This window comes from Astyanax mexicanus, chromosome 2, assembly GCF_023375975.1.
Source record: "Astyanax mexicanus isolate ESR-SI-001 chromosome 2, AstMex3_surface, whole genome shotgun sequence".
NCBI lineage: Eukaryota > Metazoa > Chordata > Actinopteri > Characiformes > Acestrorhamphidae > Astyanax > Astyanax mexicanus.
Window position 1 is genome coordinate 56,761,186 of NC_064409.1, and position 25,554 is coordinate 56,786,739.

Here is a 25,554-nt window from a genome sequence, read left to right on the forward strand (position 1 = left end):
CTGTACTGGCACGGTCCGCACTTTCACAAATAAAGGTGCCAGGAAAGGTTCTGTGGAGTGATGCCATCCATGGGGGAACCACTTTTTTTTTCCTTCTTTGAAGAACTTTTCTTTAAAGGCACGCTAGGTAGGATTTCCTTGATTATTAAACTTTTTAAAAGGTAAAATTAGAGCTTTAAACTCACTGTAGCACTCCGTTGAGGTGTAATAGGAGGAATAGCGGTGCTCTCATGTCTGTGCCGGAGCTCCTCTGAGCTCAAACCAGACTTAGTTTTCCTAGAAGGCCGTGACCAACGCTCGCGAGAACTGGGTCTCTTTCGAGAACTGCGACCTGCTTTCCGACCAAATGACACAACACTACTAACTAGCATACAGACACTATGGCAGAAGCTGGATAACGACCAAAGATTTCTGTGAAAGCCTGAAAGCTAGAAAGAGAGACTAATAGGTCTAGAGACCGGACAAGAATAAATATAGGAATCCTTTTAACTCGTTAGCGTGAGCTAAGAAATGCTAAACAGCTGAAAACAGACGCCGAGCCGTCCGGCTTATTGCTGGACATAACATAAGTACATAACATCTTATTTTGTTGCTCTGGTTTTAGCTGAGATAGTCTAGCTAGCTTCATATTCATAACGTTACTTCATAGAGTTTCTGATGGAAAAAGTAGCTTTTATTCAGGTGGATTTTCCACTATTTATGTAGTGCATTTAAGTAGTAATAACAGCCTACCGTATATATGTCAAAAAATATATGTATATGCTTATAAACAGGTCTTTATCTATTGTATCTCCATTCACAGGGATCATAACTTTGTACACATATGATAAGACGGTCCACTATACAGGTGTAAATGATAAATATGTAGCCTATGAGCTTATAAAGCTTTTTTTTTTTCCTTTAAAGCTTTTTTTCTCTACATTTAAGCCAAAAAAAAAATTGGAAGTGGAAGTGGTGGAGACCGAGATTTCTGACATTTGCGAAAGTCCAGGTCCAGAGGATTCACAGCAGGTCTATAAAATTAATTAGATAATTGGCTGTAAACCCACTCGTAAAGCGCTTATTACCTGAGAGTGTCACTTGGGGCAATTACAGTCGCTTTATTGGCCAGCGCTTAACATAGACCTGGTACGCTGTATTAAAGTCCATCTCCCAGTGGCTCCATTACACTCCGTATCGTCTATCTATATATCTATCTATCTGTCCTTTGTCCATTGTGCTGATCTGAGACCAGCACCTGTCTCCTGCGCCTTCAGAGTCTTCAGAGTCAACACTTCTCCGTCCCTACGGGCAGCCCTAGCACTTTTCCTCAGCATACACACTTTACTTTATCCACGTCCCTGCTCTCGCTAGCGCAGACAGGGTAGAGTGTCGGACAGGGATTATGAGGGATGTTTAATTCATCTGTGCTCAACCTGCTTGCTTAACATTCTGTCTGCTCTGCCACACGGAGGTGTCTGAGGAAGGGAGGGAGGGAGGGAGGAAGGGGCGGGGCGGGGTGTGGTGAGGTGGGGGGTAAAAGAGAATTAGATGAAGTGCTAACAGCTCAAATGAGGTGCCGGCACGAGGGCGAGCTGGAGATGTGCATTTTAAGATGTGGTCGGCGTTTTTTGGAAAGCACCCCGGCCCACTCTTCCTCTCAGGATGGCGGTAGATGTTATAGATTTCACATAGACAGTGAAGCCGAGATGAAAGAGCTGCTAAAACTCGTCCGCAAGAGTTGCTTTCACACTGAAAAGAAGCTTCCCTGTGCTACAGTGTTTGCAGACGTGACATTTTAAGAAAAGAATAGTAAGGTGCGTCACGACTGGGTTAAGGTGGGGGGGAATGGAGGAGGCAATCATGGGTGGAATTTATCATGATCTTCGTTATGAGTCACAAAGGCCACCAAGAATTTTTGGGTCCACTGATCGGTAAACACCCTGCGCTCGCACGCATCTGCTGCGCTCATTCTGAGGAAGTACTTTAGACCATGTGGTGTATTATTGTGGTTAGTGCAGTAGAGTTTTGCTGACAAACACCGCTGCCACTCCAGACCACAAACGAGTGAAATCGAGAGGGGGCTGGGGGTAGACGTGTCTTTCCCGCTGCTGCTTAACAGTAGGTGAGCTTTCTGTGGCCTTCACTGAAATTTCCAGACACTAATGCATGGTGAAGCCAACGACATTTGCGCGAATCTCTTCTGAACAAGTAAATGACGCTTCGTTGTCTTTATATATTTGTGTTTAATTTATTTATTTTTCATTTTTGCTAATTTTATTTCAAATTTTTCTCCTAATTTAGCTAGTAGCTAGGCTAACTGTCCCACCCATTCAGCTGCTAGTCAACTCTTTATCCCCCATCACTAGTAATGCCACAACACAAGGAGGCTGAAGACTAGACTCGCAGATACATGTGAAGTCAGCCACCACCTCCTTTCTTACTGCTGCTGATGCAGCATTGCCGAGTAGCTCGGAGGAAAGCGCAGCGACTCGGTTCCTATACATCAGCTCACAGATGCCTTGTGCTGATCGACATCACCCTTCAGAGTGATGAAGGGGATGGCAAGCTGCATGACTGGGATTCAAAGGGATTTTTTTTTTTTTTTTAGAATGTTGGCAGAAAACCACAGCAGGATGCTTTCTTTATATTCTCTTTCCAATAACACTCAACGTTTATCGTTTTCTCAGTACTCTAACAAGGCACGCTCTCTGTTTCCAAGTAGAAAAAATGAACAGCCAGTTCTTATTCATGCTGAAGATCAAGATGATCAGCATCAGCATGAAAACTAGATCTGGTCCACAAGAAGACTAAAATAGTAAAAATACACACTGCACACACTGCATGTACAGGAAAGTACAGTGTGTCTCATTATATAGTAGCTTTGGCACTTTTTATCAGTGGGTAGAAGTGTGAGACTGGTGAAAGTGAAAGAAGTGAAAGAAGCATTACTGTTGGTCTATTAGATTACTACTATTGGTCCATTCATTTAGAATTATTACACAGTAAACATAGCATATACAGTTTTTACATGGATATAAATGAATAAAAAGAAATCTATAAACGTTAAAATTATTAGATTTTTATTGGGTAACAGCACTAAACAAAATACCAGTCAAACATTTGAATCCACCACCTTCTACTGTAGTGTTTTATTTTTCCTTGTTTTGATCATTTATGCATTATAAATTATTTATTAAATGCATCAAAACTATGAAGGAACACATATTCAATTATGTATACAATTCAGAATATGTTTTATACCTTGCATTTCCAGTAAGTTCTACCTTTTGCCTTGGCGACAGAATCGCACACTCTTGAAATTTTCTAAATCAGCTTGGCTGCCTTATCTTTACTCTGCCGTCCATCTTATTTAAACCATCCCAGTTGGATTAAATAAGGTGATTGTGGATTTTAGTTACATAATAATTCTATATCATGCCTTCAGTGTCTTCAATATTAATCTCCAATGATAAAATGATAAAAAATAAGATAAAACATGGTAGGTCCAAACTACATAAAAACTATAGACTGGTACTCTATATACATTCTTTTCTGTATATCCTACACATGCACTCTTTTTTTTTTTTTTTTTTAGTATCCAACCCAGCACAAACATTCCACATCCTCTTCCAAATGCAAGGCCAAGCTGAACAGACTCTGATTCGCCCAAGGGGAGCGACTTTAGTTTGCAAAATAAACAGATAAATAAATTCATTACATTTATTAGAGTTCCTCTCCGTTCCCCCGCTCTCTCTCTCCAGCCCCATGGAGGCAAATTTAGTTTCCCAACAAAGAATAAACATTCCTGACTGTTATGTAAGCGCTTCATAGAAGGTAATTACAGAAACGCACGAAATAGAAAATAAATATTCAAATAAAAATAGTTATCACATCGTTACAGACCGAAGAAGCCTTCAGTTTTAGAAACATGGCTAAATTAATATCCGCAACATTATGAATGACGGGTGCTGGAGTCTTCTTGAGGGTGGTCCTGGGCTTTATTTGTGGTGAGACCAGAGCCAGGTCAGGTTACATGTAGAGCGCAGTGTAGATCCAGTGCAGATTAGCGTGGGATGGGAATATGCGAGTGTGAGAGAATGCAGAGGCCACTACAAGCAGTCTCGAAGCTGAACCTGTTTAAATAAATGAACTTTTGATAACTGTGTGAACTCTTGACCACATATAGAGCACATGACTGCTTATACTGTATTTAAACACAGGTTATGGTTATGGTAATGACAGATTATGGTTATGGTAATGACAGATTATGGTTATGGTAATGACAGGTTAGGGTTATGGAATATTAAAAAAAAAATACTACCTCCTTATTTCTATAATAGTTTTTCATTAAAATGACAGACTGTAGTCCTGTATCTGTTTCTCTGCATACATTATTATCCTGTGTGCTGTGCTGGTATGAGTCAGGATCAGATACAGCAGTGCTGCTGGGGTTTTTAAACACCCCGCTGTCACTGCTGGACTGAGAATAATAGTGTACCAACCAGAAACATCCATCCAACCAGCAGTGTCATGTGACCACTGATGAAGGACTAGAGGTTGATCAGCACCTTTAGTGCATCAGCAGACGAGCTTCTCTACAGCTACAAGCTGTATGTTAGAGGGGTGCATGTGTTTGCATTGCTTTAAATGCATCTCAGACCACTTCCTTAAGTGGTTTAAGCAAACGGTTTTGCATCTGTTTGTTTTGTTGTTGTTGTTGTTGTATTTGATGCAGCATAATGCACCACAACCAGGCAGGCAGCACACTCAGATGTGCCAACATTTATGTATTTTGCATAACAGGCAGCTGTTTTGACCTCTTAGTATGTTTGTACAATTCCATGTTCTAAAGTACTCATATGCTGTCCAGTTAGCATGAACGCCAATCTAGCAAGGTACTAATGGAGTCATCACTACTTTCATCCATGCTTCATTTTCCTCCAAACTGCCAACACACATAACTGAGCCAAAGACTTTCAGCCTCTCTCACTCTCTCTCTCTCTCTCTCTCTCTTTATCTCTCTCTCACACTGTGTCACTCTCTTTTACAATATTATTAATTTTGCCAATCTAATGCTGATTCTTTAATTTACAATTAAATACCCAGTAATAAATGCTTAAGAAAATGAACAAGGTCACATGTTTTGTACATAAGTGCACTGTTTGAAATTTGCACTGATTTTAATGTTTTCGTTGGTTTTAAGTAAACAAAATTGTAAACTCATATAGGGGTGGGCGATATGGCTCAAAAATAATATCACGATTTTTCAGGGTATTTTTGCGATAACGATATACTTGACGATATAGGAAAATTTAAATAATTAATTCATTTCAGGAATATAGTATAATAGTATAACAGTATAATCATAATGTGGCAAAATAAATAATATGGCATAAAATAATATAATCCAGCAAATAATATTGCAGAATGCAATGCATGCAAATAAACTGCAAACTAAAACAATTATACAATAAATACACCAAGTTTCACAGTAAATAATAGACTACTTTTGAGACAGAACAGCCCTATTATAGCGATATGGATTTTTAATATCATGATATTTCTGTGTCACGATATATTGTATACAATATAATATTGCCCACCCCTATACTCATATATTTTGTTAAGTATATAGTTTCAGTCACACCGTGAACCAAACGTCAGCTGTGAAACTATCGTTGGTAGTCAAATAGACTTTGGGCCAGATATTAAGGCACTGCACAAATTGTGCTTTGATGTGGCTGCAATATGGCTCAAACCATAGGATTTGAGGAGCAATAACATGCATCATGGGAGCATATTATGGCCACATCAAAGCAGATTTTTGATGCGCCTTCTCGCACATTTGCATCTGGTCCTGAGAGTTGAAATTCATGAGTTTCATGCCCGTTCCTCCATCTTTAGAAGCAGTTCTTCTGAAAATGAACGTTTGAGACAATACTGATCATTTACACCTGAATACTTCCAGTGTCTACCCTCCTTTTCTTTAGTTAGAGTAGGTCTACAGTCTAAACAAAACATGTTCATAAAGTTTTTTGCACACAAATCACTCTTACATAAACAGATCTCACCAGCTCTATTCTTGCCAGTGTCACTTGTATGCAAAATAAGCTGTAGCTGATCATGCCTCATGTTTATGCTTAACTGTGATAGAAGAAAAAAAATCATTATTTGAAAGTACAGGGGTTGGACAATGAAACTAAAACACCTGTCATTTTAGTGTGGGAGGTTTCATGGATAAATTGGAGCAGTCTGGTGGCCAATCTTCATTAATTGCACATTGCACCAGTAAGAGCAGAGTGTGAAGGTTTAATTAGCAGGGTAAGAGCACAGTTCTGCTCAAAATATTGCAATGCACGCAACATTATGGGTGACATACCAGAGTTCAAAAGAGGACAAATTGTTGGTGTACGTCTGTGACCAAGACAGCAAGTCTTTGTGATGCATCAAGAGCCACGGTATCCAGGGTAATGTCAGCATACCACCAAGAAGGACCAACCACATCCAACAGGATTAACTGTGGACGCTGTAAGAGGAAGCTGTCTGAAAGGGATGTTAGGGTGCTAATCCGGATTGTATCCAAAAAACATAAAACCACGGCTGATCAAATCACGGCAGAATTCAATGTGCACCTCAACTCTCCTGTTTCCACCAGAACTGTCCGTCACCAGAATAAATTATTGTGGTCTAAAACCAGGTGTTTCAGTTTCATTGTCCAACCAGCAGAGTGGAACGGCAGATCTCAATCTTCAACTGATCTAGTGGTTCAAGCTCTGGTGGAGGTTGAAGGGTGAGGGGTGGTGACAGGGTGGTTTCATGCAGGTTTCCTTATTTTGACGTCACATGAGACAATAATAGAACCAGACAAACGCCTCATAGAGGCACCAGACTCTTTCTACTGATTCACAAAAAAACGTATATGGAATTGTTTTGTGCTTAGAGTGTTAATAGGTGTAGTTGAGACCTAAAAGTGGAAGAACTTGGGTTTCTTTAAATGAAGTGTTCAGGCTTGTAGGCCTTTTTTTGTAACATGACTTAACATGAGAAGAGAAGATGCATCAATTACTGTCTGAAACTGCTGCAAAAGTACATCAGGTCCTGCATCAACTATGTGAACTCATCAGAGCTAATATCCAAGCCTCTTCAAACAAATTCACAGTGACCTTGTGCAGTAATAAATATGACTTCTCCATATTCCTCTGCTATCGGCTGGCAACCCCGGTTCTCACATGGCTGCCTCTAACGACTCCTGCGTTGGGGAGAGCGCGGCTGCCGGTGCGTTGGGGGACCGTTTCTCTGTAATCATCGTTTGTTTAAGCGCTCGGCTGAATGGGTTCGTGTTGTGCAGCATCTTAGCCATAACAATAGCGCTTATCGGGCGGTTCTCCCTGCGGTATAATTAAAATTCCATCAGAGTCTCCAATCTGCCTGGCAGCCATGCCTGCTGTTTGTGTGCCCTTCCTGGGCCCACGTCAATCCCCGCGGCAGCCATGTATTATTCAGGAGCTGCCAGGCTGCGTCGGGGACTCACCTGGAGCCTCCCAGGCCCAATAAAGCATCACTGCACTGGGGAACAGGCTGCCGCACGGTGGTGGCGGTGGCGGTGGTGGCGATGGCGATGGCTTTCTGCTTCGGCTTCGACCTGCGGGAGCTGCGGTATTTATGGTATAGCCCTGCCGAATGCTGACCACCAGGTCACTCTACGCCAGAAACCATCCCTGCTTTTCTTTCTTTTTTTAGTTTTTGTGCCACTGGTGCCAAAACCTCTGCTTGAATTCAGTCTTGCTCTCCTTTTTTTGGTCCTTCCTGACACTAAGACAGTGTAATTTCCATGTCCTCTAAAACTAATTTGGATGCAAATCTGCTATTTGCAGCGAACTGTGTGGCTGTGTGGTTGGAGGGAACCTGTGGATCCAGTGGAGTTGGGTTGCTTTTAGTTAAAACCAATTAGAAATGACCAGAAATAACAGCGCCTGGAGATGAAGAAGTCATTTTTCTCTTTAACCTCCCCGGAGAGCGAGGGGCCTCTCCACGGAGTTACTTAAGTGTTTTAGAATATTAGTGGGGGCAGATGATGAGAATCGTTGTGCTTTTTTAATCATTGCATTTTTGCATTTGGAAGTTTATGAAAGTGTAATAAGGCTAAGTGTGTCAGCGTAGAATGTTGGAATGACTTTGACGGGAGAAAACTTGGGGAAAGATTTGTCCTTCGCTCTGATTTTCTGATTATACAATTGATCGCTTCTATCGTTACATGGCAGCCATTAAAAAAAAAATTGCAATAGTTGCAGTAATGGAGGTAAACTGGAAGATTATGATTTTTTTTTTAGTGTGTGGTACATACAATCAATATTCCTCTCTTCCTCTCCACTTAGTGTGTTTACTATGTTCCTCAGGTTCTAGTGAAATATATATATATTTTTTTGCTTTTTTGTGTTGTTCAAAGCGCAGTGCATGATCGATTGATTGATTGATTGAACTGGTCTGAAGTGCAGGTATGATGAGGTTGAACCGTTCTTCGCTCTGAAAGGGAGTGCAGTTTGCTGGTTGCTTTTATACGCCGCTAGATTACACCAGGATCCTCCTCACTCTCCGTAATCATCCTGACCTCCGAGGCTCACACACTCCATAAAGCACTAATGATGGGGGGGTAACTCACTGCATCATCTTCATTGCTCACCAGCAACCTCTAACCAGCCACGCATACATTATGCACACGGGTTCATGGAAATGTAACCTTTTATTAGACTGATATGGATTAGCACTGTAGATACAAGATATATTGACAAAGTTTGCCATGTTTGAGTTATTACGTTAACGACCCTTATTACCTTCACAGCAATGTATGCGAACACTAATAAGGAAGGAAAGTCTGAGAAGAATAGTGGTTTGGTCCAGGTCTTTGTATTGAGCTTCTGCATGTGATCAGAGTCTGAACCAAGGTTCATGTGTTTGTTACATTGTATACAGTACATACGGTTCGACAGTTGAGGTGTTGTGCCTAATTTTGTCTCTCTACTAGAATCTAAAATCTCCCGTAGGGTGCATATGTGTCATACACTGGAATGAACACTTAGATTGCTTTTATTTGCTGTACTTCTTTCCACACCGAAGTCCAAACCATAGAGCGTATATAGCTGGACAGAGCATCGTCTCTCAAAAGTGAAGCCACCACAGGTCGGGCGCCCCCTGCTGTTCGGTTTCAGAAAGCTGTGTAACCCCACTTATTCCCATAGGTTTCAATGGCAAAACTTTTAATCATGTTTTTTTTCCCAATATACTGTATTATTTAAATGTAACAGCTAGTGTAACCTCTGCTTACATTGTCACATTTTTATTTCCCCACAGAATTCGTTTTTTAAAGCGTTATTCGGCTCTATTAAAAAAGGTGTGGTTATTGTAAAAGGGCTGGGTTACACCTAGCCGGGGTTGGACCAATGACTGTATGGGCGGGACCATAGACTGAGTGAGCTCTGTGGAGGCAGCCCTCAGGGGCGGGTTTATTTAAATGAGTAGGCTGTCTCTCCACAGTCTTTCTCCCTCCTCTGGTCTCTACTGCGCAGACTCGGGTTTCAGAATCGCCAACATGGCGGAAGATTTTGGCTTCATTTTCATTAAATGAATGGGAACGGCCACACGGCGTCCCTCTTTTTTACAGTCTCTGGTCCAAACTATAGGAAACAAATTTGGTCTAACTGAAAGAGGTGGTCTTGGTCCAGAGGGTCCAACTGTATAGCATGTTTGTCTTGATTGCAGTGTGGAAACTCTTTGCCTCTATTAATTGACCAATTAAACGTAATTAACGCCAGCTACCATCAGCCTATTAAACAATAGAAGAAGAAAAAGAACTGGTGTTGTGTCGAAATCTGCTCAATTTTACCTTGATTCATGTCATTAAGGAGTATGGATGCTTGCGATTGCTGTATCTACTGTATCTGTAGATTAACATTTTTTTATAAACAGAAACAAAGTAATCTAAGGGGAACTTCAATGTAAATGTAACTGAGATGAGACAAGTATTGGTAGAGACACAAACAACACCAGGAAAGACAATGTTCCAATGTCAGATGTTCGCCCTTCTTCTACAAACCAATGTCAAGTAAATAGAATGATGCATCCTACGTGAGTGTTTGAGTGATAAAAGCAGGTTTAGTGCGCCCAAATCTACTGTATATGTACAGTATATAAAAGCAAAAGTATACAATGTAACAAACACTTGAAGCCTGGTTCCGACTTTGTTTCTGACTTTCAGGTGTGAAAACGGCCTATTTGTGCGCAGGCATTAATGATATTTGTTTGTCCAACATAGCGATGTATGTATGTTATTTGTAGTGTATTTATATCTTTAGCATAACCTACATTTGCTTGGAAAATGCCCCTGGGCTTCTTGCATCTGCGGAAGAAAATGCATTGTTTCTGACCTGTAAAGCACTGCTGTGCCTAAGAAACCAAAATGTCTTGTATAATTTAGAACGTGATATAAATCATTTATAAACGGCTATTTCAAATGGCAGCCAAAGCAAAACTGCAAGTTTTTTTACCGGCGAACCTCAAATACACAAATTACCGCAGTGTGCGTATCCAAAAGCGGCCTCCGTAGCTCATGTATTATTGATTGCTGCCTCTGTTTAAGGTGTGTAAATTCACACCAGGTGCTGTAAACTCCTCAGTAGAGCAGATCTACTCAACTATACTTGGGGACGAGTCTAACAGACAGGAGCTAAATCAGGACTAACAGTCTTGTGCTGAGAAATGTTCTTCAACCTGCGCATTCAGGTACACTTTAAGAGCTCCACAGCTTATAATGCATTGCAGTAGTGCATTACTGCATGTTACAGCTTATGCAGTAATACAACTGGTACTTTTATGATATATATAGCTTGTCTAGTCTAGTCTAGGACAATAGAGGAGTATTACCAGTGAAATAGGGACACTTTGTAGCAGATAAACATAAACCTGTTTGCACTGTGCTGAGAATTGAGCTGTAAAGCAGTGGAACTGTGTTCTCTGGAATGATGGTTCTCCATCTAATACTTAGATGGGTTGATGTGGGTACATAAGGATGAGGTGTGGTGGTGATCAAACCCAACCCCAGGTTTCCCAACCTCACTAATGCTCTTTTCACCAAATGCATTTAGAGAACATCTTTATAGCAATGCTCCAAAATTGAGTAAATTGTCTTAGCCGGGCTTTAGAGGCTTGTGTTAATGCTTTTGTCTGTTTATTGTATACCACGATTCATTCAAAAACCTTGTACATCCTAAAAAGCTAATGTTTATGAAAGCCAATGTAAAAAAACAAACAATTCTATGCTGTTTGTCAGCATTTTTATTGGTCTTTGTGAAATTTGAATGTAAAATGAAATACTACAGAAAAGTAAAAAAAAGAGTTTAGAGGTTATTTAAGGCAATTTAATAATTAACGTTGGTTTCATGCTGTAGTTTAGAGAGCACACTAAATTATAACCTCCGTACATCCTGTCATCATCACCTACATCTACTTAGACCTGATATTGATTGATTTATAGAAGGGTGTGCATTAAACAGCATTATGGTGTTGGCTCAGCGAGTTGTCTTTCCAGGTGTTTTTTCCATTCAAATTTTGCTGCCCAATCAGACTCCAACTCTTTTTTGCATGCCACACAGCAGAATAAGCATTAAAGATTACCCTTTTAAAGATTCCTTTCCTTTTATTTGTTTAGGTTTGCTTTCACACCTGCTTTGTTTCATCTGGACATTCAGACTTTTAAATTTGGTCCAAACCAACAAACAAAGCAAGTGTGAAAGGTGCTTCAAACCAAGGTCCAGACCCTAAGACCCAAAATTGGTCTAACTAAAAAGAGGTTTTCTTGTTCCAGATTAGCTATAACAATTTTCTTTTCCTTTTTTGGATGGCTTGGACTTTCAGATCAATTAAAGGTAGTTGACACATCCTACTGTAACCCAATTAAACAATAGAAGAAGAAAAAGAATCAACATTGTTCTGAAATCTGCTCAATTTTACCTTCACCGTGTCACTCAGAATTCTTCATAAACGGATTTAAGGAATCTTGTTCACAAAGCAATGGCCGATAAAGCTAAGAGCTAATAGATTAGAGGTTATTAGAGGCAATACTGGTTAATAATTGAAAGCCTAGGGCCTGTTGAGGAGTAGAGGTTATGCTAATTGGAAATAATGGTGTCAAAAGAGTTATTTTCGAGCAATAATGTAGAATATCTGCTTTTGTACTATAGAGAATGTTTTTTTTTATTATTTAGATTTTTTTATTAGATTTTATGACAGAGAACTGGCAGAACCACTGAACTGAAAGTTTATTTTGTGTTTTTTGTTTTTTTTTTCCCTCTGGAATCTTGGCATACAATGAACCATTGTGCACTGAAAAAATTGATGAGTGAAATTTACTTAAAAACGTTTTGCAACATTTGCTTTTTTAAATTTAATTTCAGATAAATTTAAGTAACTTCAACTCAAGTTTCAAGACTTAAATGTTACATAGAGTAAATAAGTGAACTGAACTTCAGTCAATCCTTTCTTTTTAGTAAACTTTACTTTTGCTGAATCAATCCTTTCTTTAGTAACTTAATTTCTGCATACAATATTACCTAATTACAATTACTTAAAATAAAAATAATTTATGATACATAATATGGATGGCATGTAATACATCCTTTTTAGTATACATTAAATATAGTATTCAATGATATCCATGTGTTGAAAAAGTGTCATAGGTGTGATTTAACTAAAAATATTTACATATTATGTATCATAAATGATTTGAGTAATGTTGTATAAATTAAGTAATTGTAATTAGGTAATATTGTATGCAGGAATTAAGTAAAGTTTACTAAAAGAAAGGATTGACTGAAGTTCAGTTCACTTATTTACTCTATGTAACATTTAAGTCTTGAAACCGAGTTGAAGTTACTTAAATTTACGTGAAATTAAATTAACTCAAAAAAAGCAAGTGCAGGAATTTTCAGAAACGTTTTTAAAGTAAATTTTACTCATCATTTGTTTCAGTGTATCCATTTCTGGCACTTTTGGAACTTTTAGTGTGAAGAACTAGTTGTAAAATTATTGTAAGGAACAGTGACTCGAAGCCTTGCTCTTTTTTCACTGCCCCCCCCACCTCCCCCATCACACCACAGTGTTGCCTTCTTCTTGTTGGTTCTGCACTGGCTGTGTCCTTGCACGGCCGAGAGAACCTCCATCCCCCTCTTGTCTCCCCAGACTGAGCAGTGAATGAGGATAAGTGAGGAGCAGCAGTCAATGAATCAAGTGGTCAGATCGGCAGCAGCCGGGAGGGAGAGAGAGAGAGAGAGAGAGAGAGAGAGCAGGACAGAGAGAGAGCAGGAAAGAGAAAGAGAAAGAGAGGCAGGCGTCCCTCCACCCCCCGCGGGATAGGCCTCGCATTAGGCACTTCCTCGTCTGTGTGTTTCTGCCACAGGTTAAATGGATCGCTCCCATTAGCTCGGTGAGGGGACAGCTCCATTACATGAAGGAGACTGTAACTTTGAATGTCACGGCGCGCTGAACCCCGCAGCAGCGCCGCCGCTCCCCCGCGAGGGGAGGCAGCCTGACAATAACCATCCATGATCATCATCTGCTGTCAGGCGCTAAAGAAGCCGGAATTATGACGTACGGCCTGCCTGGCAGAGCGCGCCGCTGCGAGACCGGCTCCTCCGCTGAGGGTGCCACCTCGCTCCCCTGCCCATAAACAGCTGATTGCAGTACTGCAGTGTGGTCTGCTCTAATGGGTGGACTTGGGTAGGGCACGGTGGTCAGGGCTGCTCTGAGTTGACTGGCTGTGTGATGCAGCTTCTGATACAACTTAACCCCTTAAAGGAACACAACAGCACTCTTATGGTTGTGGTCTTACACTTTGAAGAACCACGTTCCATTAGTTCCATTAGTTCCATTAAAAACCCCAATGTTCATAAAAGAGTCTTCGGTAACACTTTACTTGGATGGTCCATTTGATGGCCTCGTTGATGCTCAACTGACATTCAACTAACATTCAGCTGAATGTTTATTAACTTTAACTTAATTAGTACCAGTTAATAAATAGAACATAATAGAACATAGCCCTACACCTAACCCTAACCTTAACCCTTAATCAACCCTAAAATCTAACCCTAACCTAAACTTTAAATCTAACTCTAAACCCAATGCTAAAATGTTAAGATTAGAGTTTGGGTTAGAGTTAGATGTTGGGTTCCATTCAATAGAGAATAATTTACTTTTACCTTTCAGTTCAATTACATTTAATAGACATGCAGTTGAATGTTATTTGAATGTCAGTTGAGCATCATCAAATGGACCATCCAAGTAAAGTGTTACCGAGTCTTCATGCTAGATCTAGTAATCTCTAGTATAAATGAAGACACACTTATAGACATATCCTCCTGAGACCTAGACTTTCTTGCAAAAACAATGTGGTGTGGTAAATATTATCCCTGCTATTTGGGATCAGAAGGACCCAATTATTCCATAAACTAAATTTGGCTAAACTAGTTTCAAACATAAAATTGGATTAGAGTTTTTATCTGGCCCATGTTTCTGTCTGAACTGGCTGTAGAAACTTTTGACTGGGATTCCCCTCATCTTGATTTGAATCAATTACATTTAATGTTGTCATGTGACCACTAGATGGTAGGGGCAGTGTCTCCATATGAGGCCAAACAGTCACTGTTTTAGAAAAATGAAGCATCATGCTGTAGAGAACCAGAAATGGAAATGTCCTCATATGAGGACGCAGAAACACTGTATTAGTTATTTAATTCAAGAACAAGTACACTGACATGCAGATGTCATGGGTAGCAGTATGTAACTTGATTGAATTCATTACCACCCACAGACACAGCACAGTTGGTGGTAATGGTTGTAGTGATTGTGACCCGCAGTGTTCGCCTAATATTGTCCTTGGGGACAGACAATGGCAAAAGTCATGGGACACTGGATATCACTGGGTATCATGTCGCATGTCAGTGTGTAGATATATTACATCAATTCTTCACTTTTAAAAAAAGTATTTTCATAGCAGTTTTGTTTAGTTTTTTTTTTGTGTAGTAACTAAATAATGTAGTTTAAGTAACTAAATAATAAGTCTTTAGTTGAATAACTCATAAAAAGCTTGCTGTGTTAAAAATGAAAGAATGGGAGAATGTAATGAAGGAAGGAATCTAGCAAGAATGACAAAGGAAGAAATAACAGAAAGAAGAAATGAATAAAGGAGTGAAGTAAGCATTCACGAAAGATGGAAGAAAGGAACAAAGGAAGCAAAAAGAATTGGACGAAAGGAATGAAATTAGAAAAGAAAGGAGTGAAAAAGGCATTTAAGAAGATAGGAAAGAAGAAGGATGGAAGGAGGGACGGATGGAAGGAAGAAGAATTGGAAGAAAGGAAGTAAATTAGAAAAGAAAGGAGTGAAAAAAGCATTTAAGAAGATTTAAGAAGGAGGGAGGGAAGGAAGAAATTAAGTATGAGAAGCCACAACATAAAAAAATAAATAAACAAAAGAATACAAATATGTAAGAAAGGAAGGGAGGAAATTCGAAAGAAAGGAGTGAAAAAACAATAAAAAGGATATGAAAGAAGAAAGAGGGAGGGAAGAAAAGAAATGACGTATGAGAAGAAGGAGACCAACAAAAAAAGAAAGAAATAAGGAATACAAATATATAAGAAAGGGAGGGAAAATAAGTAAAAAGAAGACAAAAAAGGAACTGTAAAAATACAGTAACTAAATAAAATGTATTTAATTGAATAACTCAGTATGAAGCTGGCTGTGTAATGGCTTCAGTATTTGATTTAAGGAACTGAAGCGATACTAGACCAGGTGGAAGAGGTCGACTCACGATTCCGGCACACTTTGCTCTCTGTCTGTGACTCAGACAGTTCTAACCATCCTCAGTGTGGGAGGTTAGCCCTGTGCAGTTACAAACAGCACATGTGAACTTCAAACAGCTGAACTACCTGCTCAGCATACGCAATATACTGCTGTAAAACCTGTACAGAGCGCTGCCCGGAATACTCTACACAGATTCCTTCAGTCTGCATGTCTGTGTGAGTGTGTGTATTACAGATAAACCACACCCTTTTCTATTTCCACACACAAATTGTTCACTAATACACCAATGATGTGTTCCTCAGTGTATATAAAGTACTGTATATCAGTGATAAGAAAGAACATACAGGCAGATACGTGAGCGAGTTCTTCATCTGCTGCGTTACAGTGCTGGAGGTAAAAGATCAGAGATGGAACAAGTGGCATTGTACAACACCTGAGCGTGTTTCATACATCTTTTGCAACGGCTGATGCAAAGAGCAGAAATGATCATGAATAACTCTTTACCCTTGAGCTGACTTTCATGAGGCTCGCGATAAAGCGCAACACGCATCTTATTGTGCCAGCATTAATGTTCTCATAACGTCTGAGTCCAGACATTCAGCTACATTTACCTTTCACATTCCCATTTTCATCACACTTTCATTCCCTTTCATTACTGTAGGATTTCTGCTTTTTTTCTCTCTCTCTCTCTTTTCAGTGAGCCAGCGTGCAGCGATGAGACGGAATAAAAGCAGAAAAAAGGAAAGAAGGGAAACAGGTGCAAAGATGTGAATAAAGAATAAAGAACAAAGGGAAAGGGTAAAATGAAAGTGAAATAAGGGAAAAAACAGACAAAAAGAGAAGGAAGTACAGAATGAAGTAAAGAAGTCAAGAAAAGTAAAAAAGAAAAAGAGCATAAGAAGCGACAAAGAGAAAAAAAGGAGGCAGAAAAGGAAGGAAATGAAATAAAGAAAAAGTTAAGGATAAAATGAGAAAAAAAGCATAGAAAGAAAGGATGAAATAAAGCACATTAGGAAAGGAGGATGTCTGGAAGATGGTCAGAATAGTAGAAAGGAATTAAGGAAGAATCAAACCCGAAAGGAAGTATTTGGAAAATAGGAAATAAAAACATGACAAATCAGATGAAAGGAATGAAAAATAAAAGAATGGTAGAATGTAATGAAGGAAGGAATCTAGCAAGAATGACAAAAGAAGAAAGGACAGAAAGAAGAAAGGAATAAACAAAAAAAGAAGTGAAGGAAGAAAGCATTCTTGAAAGATAGGAAAGAAGAAGGATGGAAGGAGGAAGAATTGGAAGAAAGGAAGGTAATTAAAAAAAGGAGTGAAAGAGCATTAAAAAGATGGGAAAGAAGAAGGAGGGAGGGAGCAAAGAAAGGAAGAAGGAATCAAGCAGAAATAGAACACAGAATGTACATTATAAACGAAAAGAGATTAAAAAAGCATTAAAAAAGATAGGAGAGATGAAAGGAAGGAAGAAACAAAGGAAGAAGCAAGAAGAAATGTAAGAAAGTAAGGAAAACTTAAAAGAAAGAAGCAAATATAATAGTATCCAAGAATGTTAGGAAAGAAGAAAGAAGGGAGGAAAGGAAATCAGAAAAGATGGACAGAAGGAAGTAAGGAAGGAAGTGTGAGAAGAAGGAGACCAAGATGAAAAGAATTAAAGAAGATTTGAATAAAAATATATAAGAAAGGAAGGGAAAAGAAAGAAAGAAAGAAAGAAGATATCATAAAAATGCAGATGTGTTTATATATATATATTTAGATTTAAAAGCAGTATAGTAATTAAACCTGTAATAAGTAAATATAAATATGTAATGAATATTCTTGTTGATCAAACTTCCTCTGGATTAGAACTCTTTTCAAAGTAAAAAAAAAGGAAGGAAGGAAAGAATGAAGGAATAAACATGGATATGGATATATATATATATATATATATATATATATATATATATATATATATATATATATATATATATATGAATGAATGGGTTTGTCAGCAGTGGCAGTGCAACCACAAGAAAATAAAGAGCAGTAATCCCAGCGTTCTCCTTTGAAGCCATGTGGGTGAGCTCTCCCATCTGTCAAGGATGAGTTCACCTCCAAACTGACCCCTTCACCCTCTCCTCCAGTGGAGCAGACATAACCTGGCAACCATCAGCAGTGTCAGGGCCCAGACCCAACCACCTCCAGCTCCAACCTCCAAACTCCGCTCTGCCATTGGTTCCCTGCCCCATTCCCCTCACCCCCTCCAATCACACCCTCCTGAATGACACGCAGAGGAGGAAGTGGGCTCGGACACCACCTCTCTCTCTCTCTCTCTCTCTCTCTCTCTCTCTCTCTCTATCTCGCTCTTTCTCACAGCAACAGGCCATTTTTCCTGAGCGAGGCCCTTGTCCTCTTTCTGACAGTAATGATTTCCGAGCAGGTCTACTTTTTCTTGTGTTAAGATTGGTTTTCATATCTCTAAGTGACATTGACAGAAAGGCTGTTGCGCTTTGGGAAGGATCAGAGACAGACGGATGGCTGATATGAGCAGGGGAATAAGGATGGAGGAGGCAGGGGCGCAGGCGCACGCGGCGAGCAGGTGGGAGGACAGGCCGGGGATGAGTGATGGAGTGAGTCGAGACGAGACTCGGACGCCGCAGCGCAGCCTCGCTGCTGCTTTGCTATTTATGAAGTTCGAGACGTGTTTTGATAACCGGCCGCAAATGTGTTTTCGTTTCATTTGGAGTGCGCAGGAACGCGTTCAGGCATTAGTCACACACTGATAGCGTATCAGCCGTATTCACAGCTGTATCGATTCATCTCTGTGGTCAGTTGCTGCAGGAGTGCTTTCACCAGCACGCATTCAATCCACACCTTTCCTAGCACGGGTCTTACTCACGCCATCTTCACTCCTCCACACATACTGAAATTACTAACCAGTAGAAAACTAATAGAAACAGATTAGCCTAAACGGTCTGTTTCTTAACAAAAGTAACAGCAGCAGGAGAATGAGGTTCACAAAAGGTTATAGAATAAAGGTGAGGTTAAGAGTAAGATAAAGGAAGCAAGATACAAGGTACATTTCCAAACCATCTATCCAATTAGGTACCTAAACCCAGAATTTGTCTTTAGAACTTAGTGATATTAAGGCTGCAAACCCAAAACCAAGATAAATTTTTGGTCTAAAAAAATGTATCCCGGTTGAGTTTTGATAGTCTGGACAGCAAAAAAATATATAAAATATACTTCCAAATTTCCACTTGCACATCACTCACAAGTAAAAACTTATCAAATCCTAAATACGGGATTCAACAAAGTGTCTACATAGTTACTAATCCCATACTGATTTTTTTTTTGCTGAGTACAGCACTTTAAAGTGTTTATTTACAGTAAGCTTAGAATTCCAGATTTCTACTAAGGCTAGGTGCAGCAGAATTAGCATTAGCAGTTAGCACTAGTAAATGTTGCCCGACAGTGCTACACTGAGGAACCCTCTGGAAGTGTTCCGGTAAGCGAGGGCGATATTAGCTAGCGGTTCGTCCCACAAAGCTTGATTTAACATGGTAAACACGCAGGCTACAGTTCGAGATACTCAACTCTAAACGGTGAAAGAGCTAGCGCTTAGCGTGTGTAACTTAGCGACTAATGCTAATGCTGCTCCAGCAGTGCTAGCCGGGGTTACCAGCAGGCTGCAGCCGGGGTTACTAGCAGACTACAGCCGATAATACTCACCTTTGAACGGCGAAAGAGCTAGCGCTTAGCGAGGTTAGCGGCTAATGCTAATTCTGCTCCAGTATAGTTGCTGAGGAACTAAACATTGACTTCAGCTGAGAGGCTTTACTGCTCCTTACAATGTGACTGATGAAATTCATACATAAGGTTTACCAGATTATAAGGCACATTTTAAATTTTGGGGGAAATAAAGGATTTGAAGTGCGCCTTATAGTGTGAAAAATATGGTATATATGAGGAGTTTTTGTAAAGTTCACTCAACGTAGTTTAGTCTAAATTACTTATTACTAATTTATTTTTTTCTGCTTGTCTAGAATACATATATTGCAAATAGCAACACAATGATAATAGGAAACCAAGCTAATTATTCCATAAGTTTTATGCCATAGATTCCATGAGAAAAACACAGATAAAAGAGGCAGGTAGAGCATTGAATGCGTCTATAATGGTGTTTTCAAGGATGGAGGGTCTGTGATAATAGAGAAAATAGTGAGAATAAGAGGGGATGGATGAAAAGAGTAATTCCCTTGGTTGTGCTGATGTTATAATTCCGCCCCATTACACCAGAAATCTTCCCAAAATGGCGAGAGGAACACTGGCTCATAGAATTAGGTTAGTGGTGCTCGACTCACGCCGCGCCCAGAGCCCCATTCATGTCACTATTAGCCGCTGCTTGACGTCATGGTTGGCTAATGGGAGCTAAAGCCGATGCTGACTGCTGTGTGATTTGATTGCAGGCAGGAGTTACAGGAGGATTACTGCCTCTTTGCTTTCTTGCGTAATGCCGCAGTTGGATGCACTCCTGGCTCTGAGCATGTGGGGCTGGAAGGTAGTGACTCTGGCCTCTGGGTATAGTGTGTGTGTGTTATGTGTGTGTGTGTGTGCTCGTTTGTTTCCCTCCATGCTGTTGTCTGGGTTCTAGCCCCCCAGCCCCCACACATGTCAGAGGCATGGTTTTATCAGGCCAGACCCTCTCTGCTCTCCTCTGTTTTTTTTGTGTGTGGAATTATTGAATCACGTCAGCGCGTCGTCCCCTGGGTTTCAGACGCGAGCTGTACAGAAATTAGGCATTGCTTTCCGCATGACGAGTGGGATCTATTAGTGCACTCTCGCCCCGTGGAGCATGAGTGTGTCCGGCCCACATGGGGCCCCCTCTCCCCGACGCCCATCACCGCACAGGCGTACCCACACACACACACACACAGCTATACACACACATATGATCAGGCCTGCGCAGAGATGATAATCATCAAATGAGCCAACACATCACCATACACATACACATACATAACCACAGTGTATTCAGTTTCTGAATCAGTTTCTCTGATTTTGCTATTTATAGGTTTATGTTTGAGTAAAATGAACATAGTTGTTTTATTCTATAAACTACAGACAATATTTCTCCCAAATTCAGAATAAAAATATTGTCATTTAGAGCATTTATTTTCAGAAAATGAGAAATGGCTGAAATAGCAAAAAAAAATGCAGAGCTTTCAGACCTCAAATAATACAAAGAAAACAAGTTCATATTCATAAAGTTTAAATATGTCAATATTTGGTGGAATAACCCTGTTTTTTGTCACAGTTTTTCGTGCATCTTGGCATGTTCTCCTTCACCAGTCTTACACGCTGCTTTTGGACAACTTTATGCCACTCCTGATGCAAAAAATTTCAAGCAGTTCAGTTTGGTTTGATGGCTTGTGATCATCCATCTTCCTCTTGATTATATTCCAGAGGTTTTCAATTTGGTAAAACCAAAGATTTCAGAGATAAAGCCTTAGTTGTGGAGATATAGTGCTAGGTAAAGTTAACCCTCAAACTTCGCTTTACGCCGGACTCTCAGCACCACTAAGAAATGTTAACAGTGCTGCGGTGCGAGCGCCATTGATAATGTTTCTTTCAGCTACTAACGCTACTAAACTCTTACCTTAGACTTGGTGATTTGGTACTTGGCCAGTTTCACCACATTGAAGCCCTATGATGTAGAGTCTGCTCTACATCATAACCTGACCGGTGTTCTGTCGATTTGTGCTGCCTTGTCAAACCGTGCTTCTCTAGTGCATATTTAAGGTCTCGGTAAAACGCAGAATCCACCGGAGATTCGATTTAAACCTATAGTTACTTACACAAAATAGCTAACGTTAACTAGCAGGTGTAAACAGAGCTGTAAGCTCTTTAGCTAGCTGACAGTGTCGGCTCTGCTGCAGACTGGCTTTAGCTCTGCCTGTGGGCGGTCCGGAGCCAAGGTGGGCGAGGCCTTGAACTGACAGGTTGACTTAGACACAGAGCATTTCCTGATCAACTTGATTTTCTGAGGCTTTTCTTTTTCTAGCTACTGCAGATAATAGAGGATGAGGTGCTGCATCCATATACAACTCAGAGAGACCTATTGTATTTCACACAGAGCAAGAAAAAGTGGATTTTAGCGAAAGGAGATATTTAAAAGACCTGTTTACAAGCTATTCAGACTGTTGTAAAAAAATGGTAAAGGTGCTTTTAAAAATGAATTTGGGTCATTTTTTTTTGGTCCTGACCTTGCTGGTTAGTCATGTTGGTTTTTTTGTATGTTTTATTACAGACATTATGCAAACACAAATACACCTACACACACACACTCACACACACACACACATGTAAGCCCATTTAGGCTTATCAGATGTACCCACCCCATTAGATAATGACTCTACTGCACACTGACTCTGCACCATAATGCTCTACACTACAGTGCTTTGTAAGGTCACACACAGAGGTGCCCTCCTAGCCGGTGGGCTTCGTTTGCTGCCGTAGAAAGCCACTCACAGGTCTGCCTAGCATTCCGCACATGCTCCGCTCTGCATTCTCTATCTACGCAAAGGTCAGCCATGACAGTGAGGCAATTGGCTGGTTGGTATTGTGACTGCATGCTGACCTGGGTGACCTTGCCTGGGCACAGCCTGTGGCATCGCTGGGCAACTTTGTCACAGTCAACAGCAGCTTTTGGCCTCGGGTCAATGTCAGGACTGAGAGCAGCTACATTCTGCAGCAGGGCTGAGTGTGTGCTGCGTTGGTGCTTCGTGTGTTACTCTTCTTTAATACGTGGATTATTTCTTGTTTAAGAGATTGAAAAGATGACATGTAAATATTGCGCTGTATAGTGTATAATATTCTTGTGGAATTGTATCGTGTAAGTGTATAAAGTGTATTTATTTTTCTTTTTTTGTCTTTTTTAGGTATTTCAGTAACAAAGAAGACACACACTTGTAAGTACCTGAAGTTTTTTTTTTTTATCTTTTTATATATATTTTTTTACCCCCATGATTAGCCTTAAGCAGAAGAATGCACACTGAAGAACGTCCAACCAGGCTTAAATTTGAGATATTTAATGCTATTTAATCTGGAAAAAAATAAGAGACCACTTGAAAATGATGAGTTTCTTTGATTTTACCAAATTGAAAACCTCTGGAATATAATCAAGAGAAAGATAGATGATCACAAGCCATCAAACCAAGCTGAACTGCTTAAATCTTTGAACTAGGAATGGCATAAAGCTATCCAAAAGCAGTGTGTAAGACTGGTGGAGGAGAACATGCCAAGATGCATGAAAACTGTGATTAAAAAAAAAAACAGGATTATTCCACCAAATATTGATTTCTGAACTCTTTATGAGAAAAACTTTATGAATATGAATTAGATTTCTTTGCATTATAGAGGTCTGAAAGCTCTGCATCTTTTTTGGTTATTTCAGCTATTTCTCATTTTCTGAAAATAAATGCCCTAAATAGCAATATTTTTATTTAAAATTTGGGAGAAATGTTGTCTGTAGTTTATAGAATAAAACAACAATGTTCATTTTACTCAAACATATACCTATAAATAGCTAAATCAAAGAAACTGATTCAGAAACTGAAGTGGTCTCTTAATTTTTTCTAGAGCTGTGCTGCATGTGTCCTCCAGCACAGGTCAGATAGAATATATGCGCACAGCTGTGTATTTGAACTGAATCTAATAACGTTGATAAACGTTAACTCAGAAACTCTGTGATGACGGCCAGTTGAAGTGATGGTGCTTCTTCAGACAGATCATATGACTGTTTTATTCCAGTTCTTTCAGACAGTGCTCCGTTGTGTGTGCAGCTTGCAACTGAAAAACAAGGATGTGGTTTGTACGTGACCTTTGCGAGGGAGGTTAAAAACTCTGAACTGCCTTTCATACTTTAGCTCTGAGAGATAGAGATCAGCTCAAAGCAGGGGGGAGTGTGGACGACTCGACATGGTGTTCATGTGACCTTTGAAAATTCAGCATATCTCACAGATTAAGGTTTTTAAGTTGGCTTGGAAAAGCCAACTTATTGTTCTTCGTAATCTTCTTATTCTACTTATTATTATTATTATTATTATTATTATTATTCTCTTCGCAAAATTTAATCACTATCTCCTCCTAGGGCTTTTAACGTAGAAACTCGAAACTTTACAGGATCGTCGGACCTATGCCCGATTAGGTTGCTTGTGCTTTTTGAAGCGATATATCGTACGGTTTTCGTAAAAACTTCGTAAACGTACGCTTTTTTTTCCCATAGGAATGAATGGGGGAGAATTTTGAACGGCCGTGAACGTCACAATTTTTGAGATACGAAGACGTAATTCAGCTGGTCTATAAAACTTACCGCGTTTTTTCCGAAAATATGCTTTACGAAATGATGCGACGTACGGTTTTCGTACAATTGTCGTACGAAGTTTTCCCATAGAAATGAATGGGGGGCCCAGAGTTCCATCTCGCACACGAGCAGCTCTGCGCACGGAACCCCTTCTCTCCCCTGCTCCTCTAGTACTGTGAGTGTATGGAGGAGCTGCTGTATGGAGCAGCTATCAGTCAAAAGTTTGGACACCCCGGCACCCCAGCCAAGGCTTAGCAACCACCTATTAACTGCTTAGCAACCACCTTAGCAACCACCTGGAAAACGTTAGCAACTGCCTAGCAACCACTTAGAAACCACCTGGAAAACGTTAGCAACTGCCTAGCAACCACTTAGCAACTGCCTAGCAACCACTTGGAAAACGTTAGCAACTGCCTAGCAACCACTTAGCAACTGCCTAGCAACCACCTGGAAAACGTTAGCAACTGCCTAGCAACCACTTAGCAGCTGCCTAGCAACCACCTGGAATATGTTAGCAACTACCTAGCAACCACTTAGCAACCACCTGGAAAATGTTAGCAACTGCCTAGCAACCACTTAGCAACTGCCTAGCAACCACTTGGAAAACGTTAGCAACTGCCTAGCAACCACTTAGCAACCACTTTAGAAATGATAGCAACTGCCTAGCAACCACTTAGCAACCACATGGAAAACGTTAGCAACTGCCTAGCAACCACTTAGCAACCACCTGGAAAACATTAGCAACTGCCTAGCAACCACTTAGCAACTGCCTAGCAACCACTTGGAAAACGTTAGCAACTGCCTAGCAACCACTTAGCAACTGCCTAGCAACCACCTGGAATACGTTAGCAACTGCCTAGCAACCACTTAGCAACCACCTGGAAAACGTTAGCAACTGCCTAGCAACCACTGAGCAACCACCTGGAAAACGTTAGCAACTGCCTAGCAACCACTTAGCAACTGCCTAGCAACCACCTGGAATACGTTAGCAACTGCCTAGCAACCACTTAGCAACCACCTGGAAAACATTAGCAACTGCCTAGCAACAACTTAGCAACTGCCTAGCAACCACCTGGAAAACGTTAGCAACTGCCTAGCAACCACTTAGCAACCACCTGGAAAACGTTAGCAACTGCCTAGCAACCACTTAGCAACTGCCTAGCAACCACTTGGAAAGCATTAGCAACTGCCTAGCAACCACTTAGCAACTGCCTAGCAACCACCTGGAAAACGTTAGCAACTGCCTAGCAACCACTTAGCAACCACCTGGAAAACGTTAGCAACTGCCTAGCAACCACTTAGCAGCTGCCTAGCAACCACCTGGAATATGTAAGCAACTACCTAGCAACCACTTAGCAACCACCTGGAAAATGTT

General features: G+C 40.3%; 1 protein-coding gene across 1 annotated transcript in view; it reads left to right on the forward strand.

The window, feature by feature from the left end:
- The window catches only part of roraa (RAR-related orphan receptor A, paralog a), a 441,123-nt gene that overhangs the window by 274,958 nt on the left and 140,611 nt on the right, over window positions 1–25,554 (forward strand). The window contains exon 2 of the mRNA XM_007246493.4: window positions 22,756–22,785. Coding sequence (XP_007246555.1) covers window positions 22,756–22,785 — 30 coding nt within the window. The remainder of the gene's footprint in view (window positions 1–22,755; window positions 22,786–25,554) is intronic.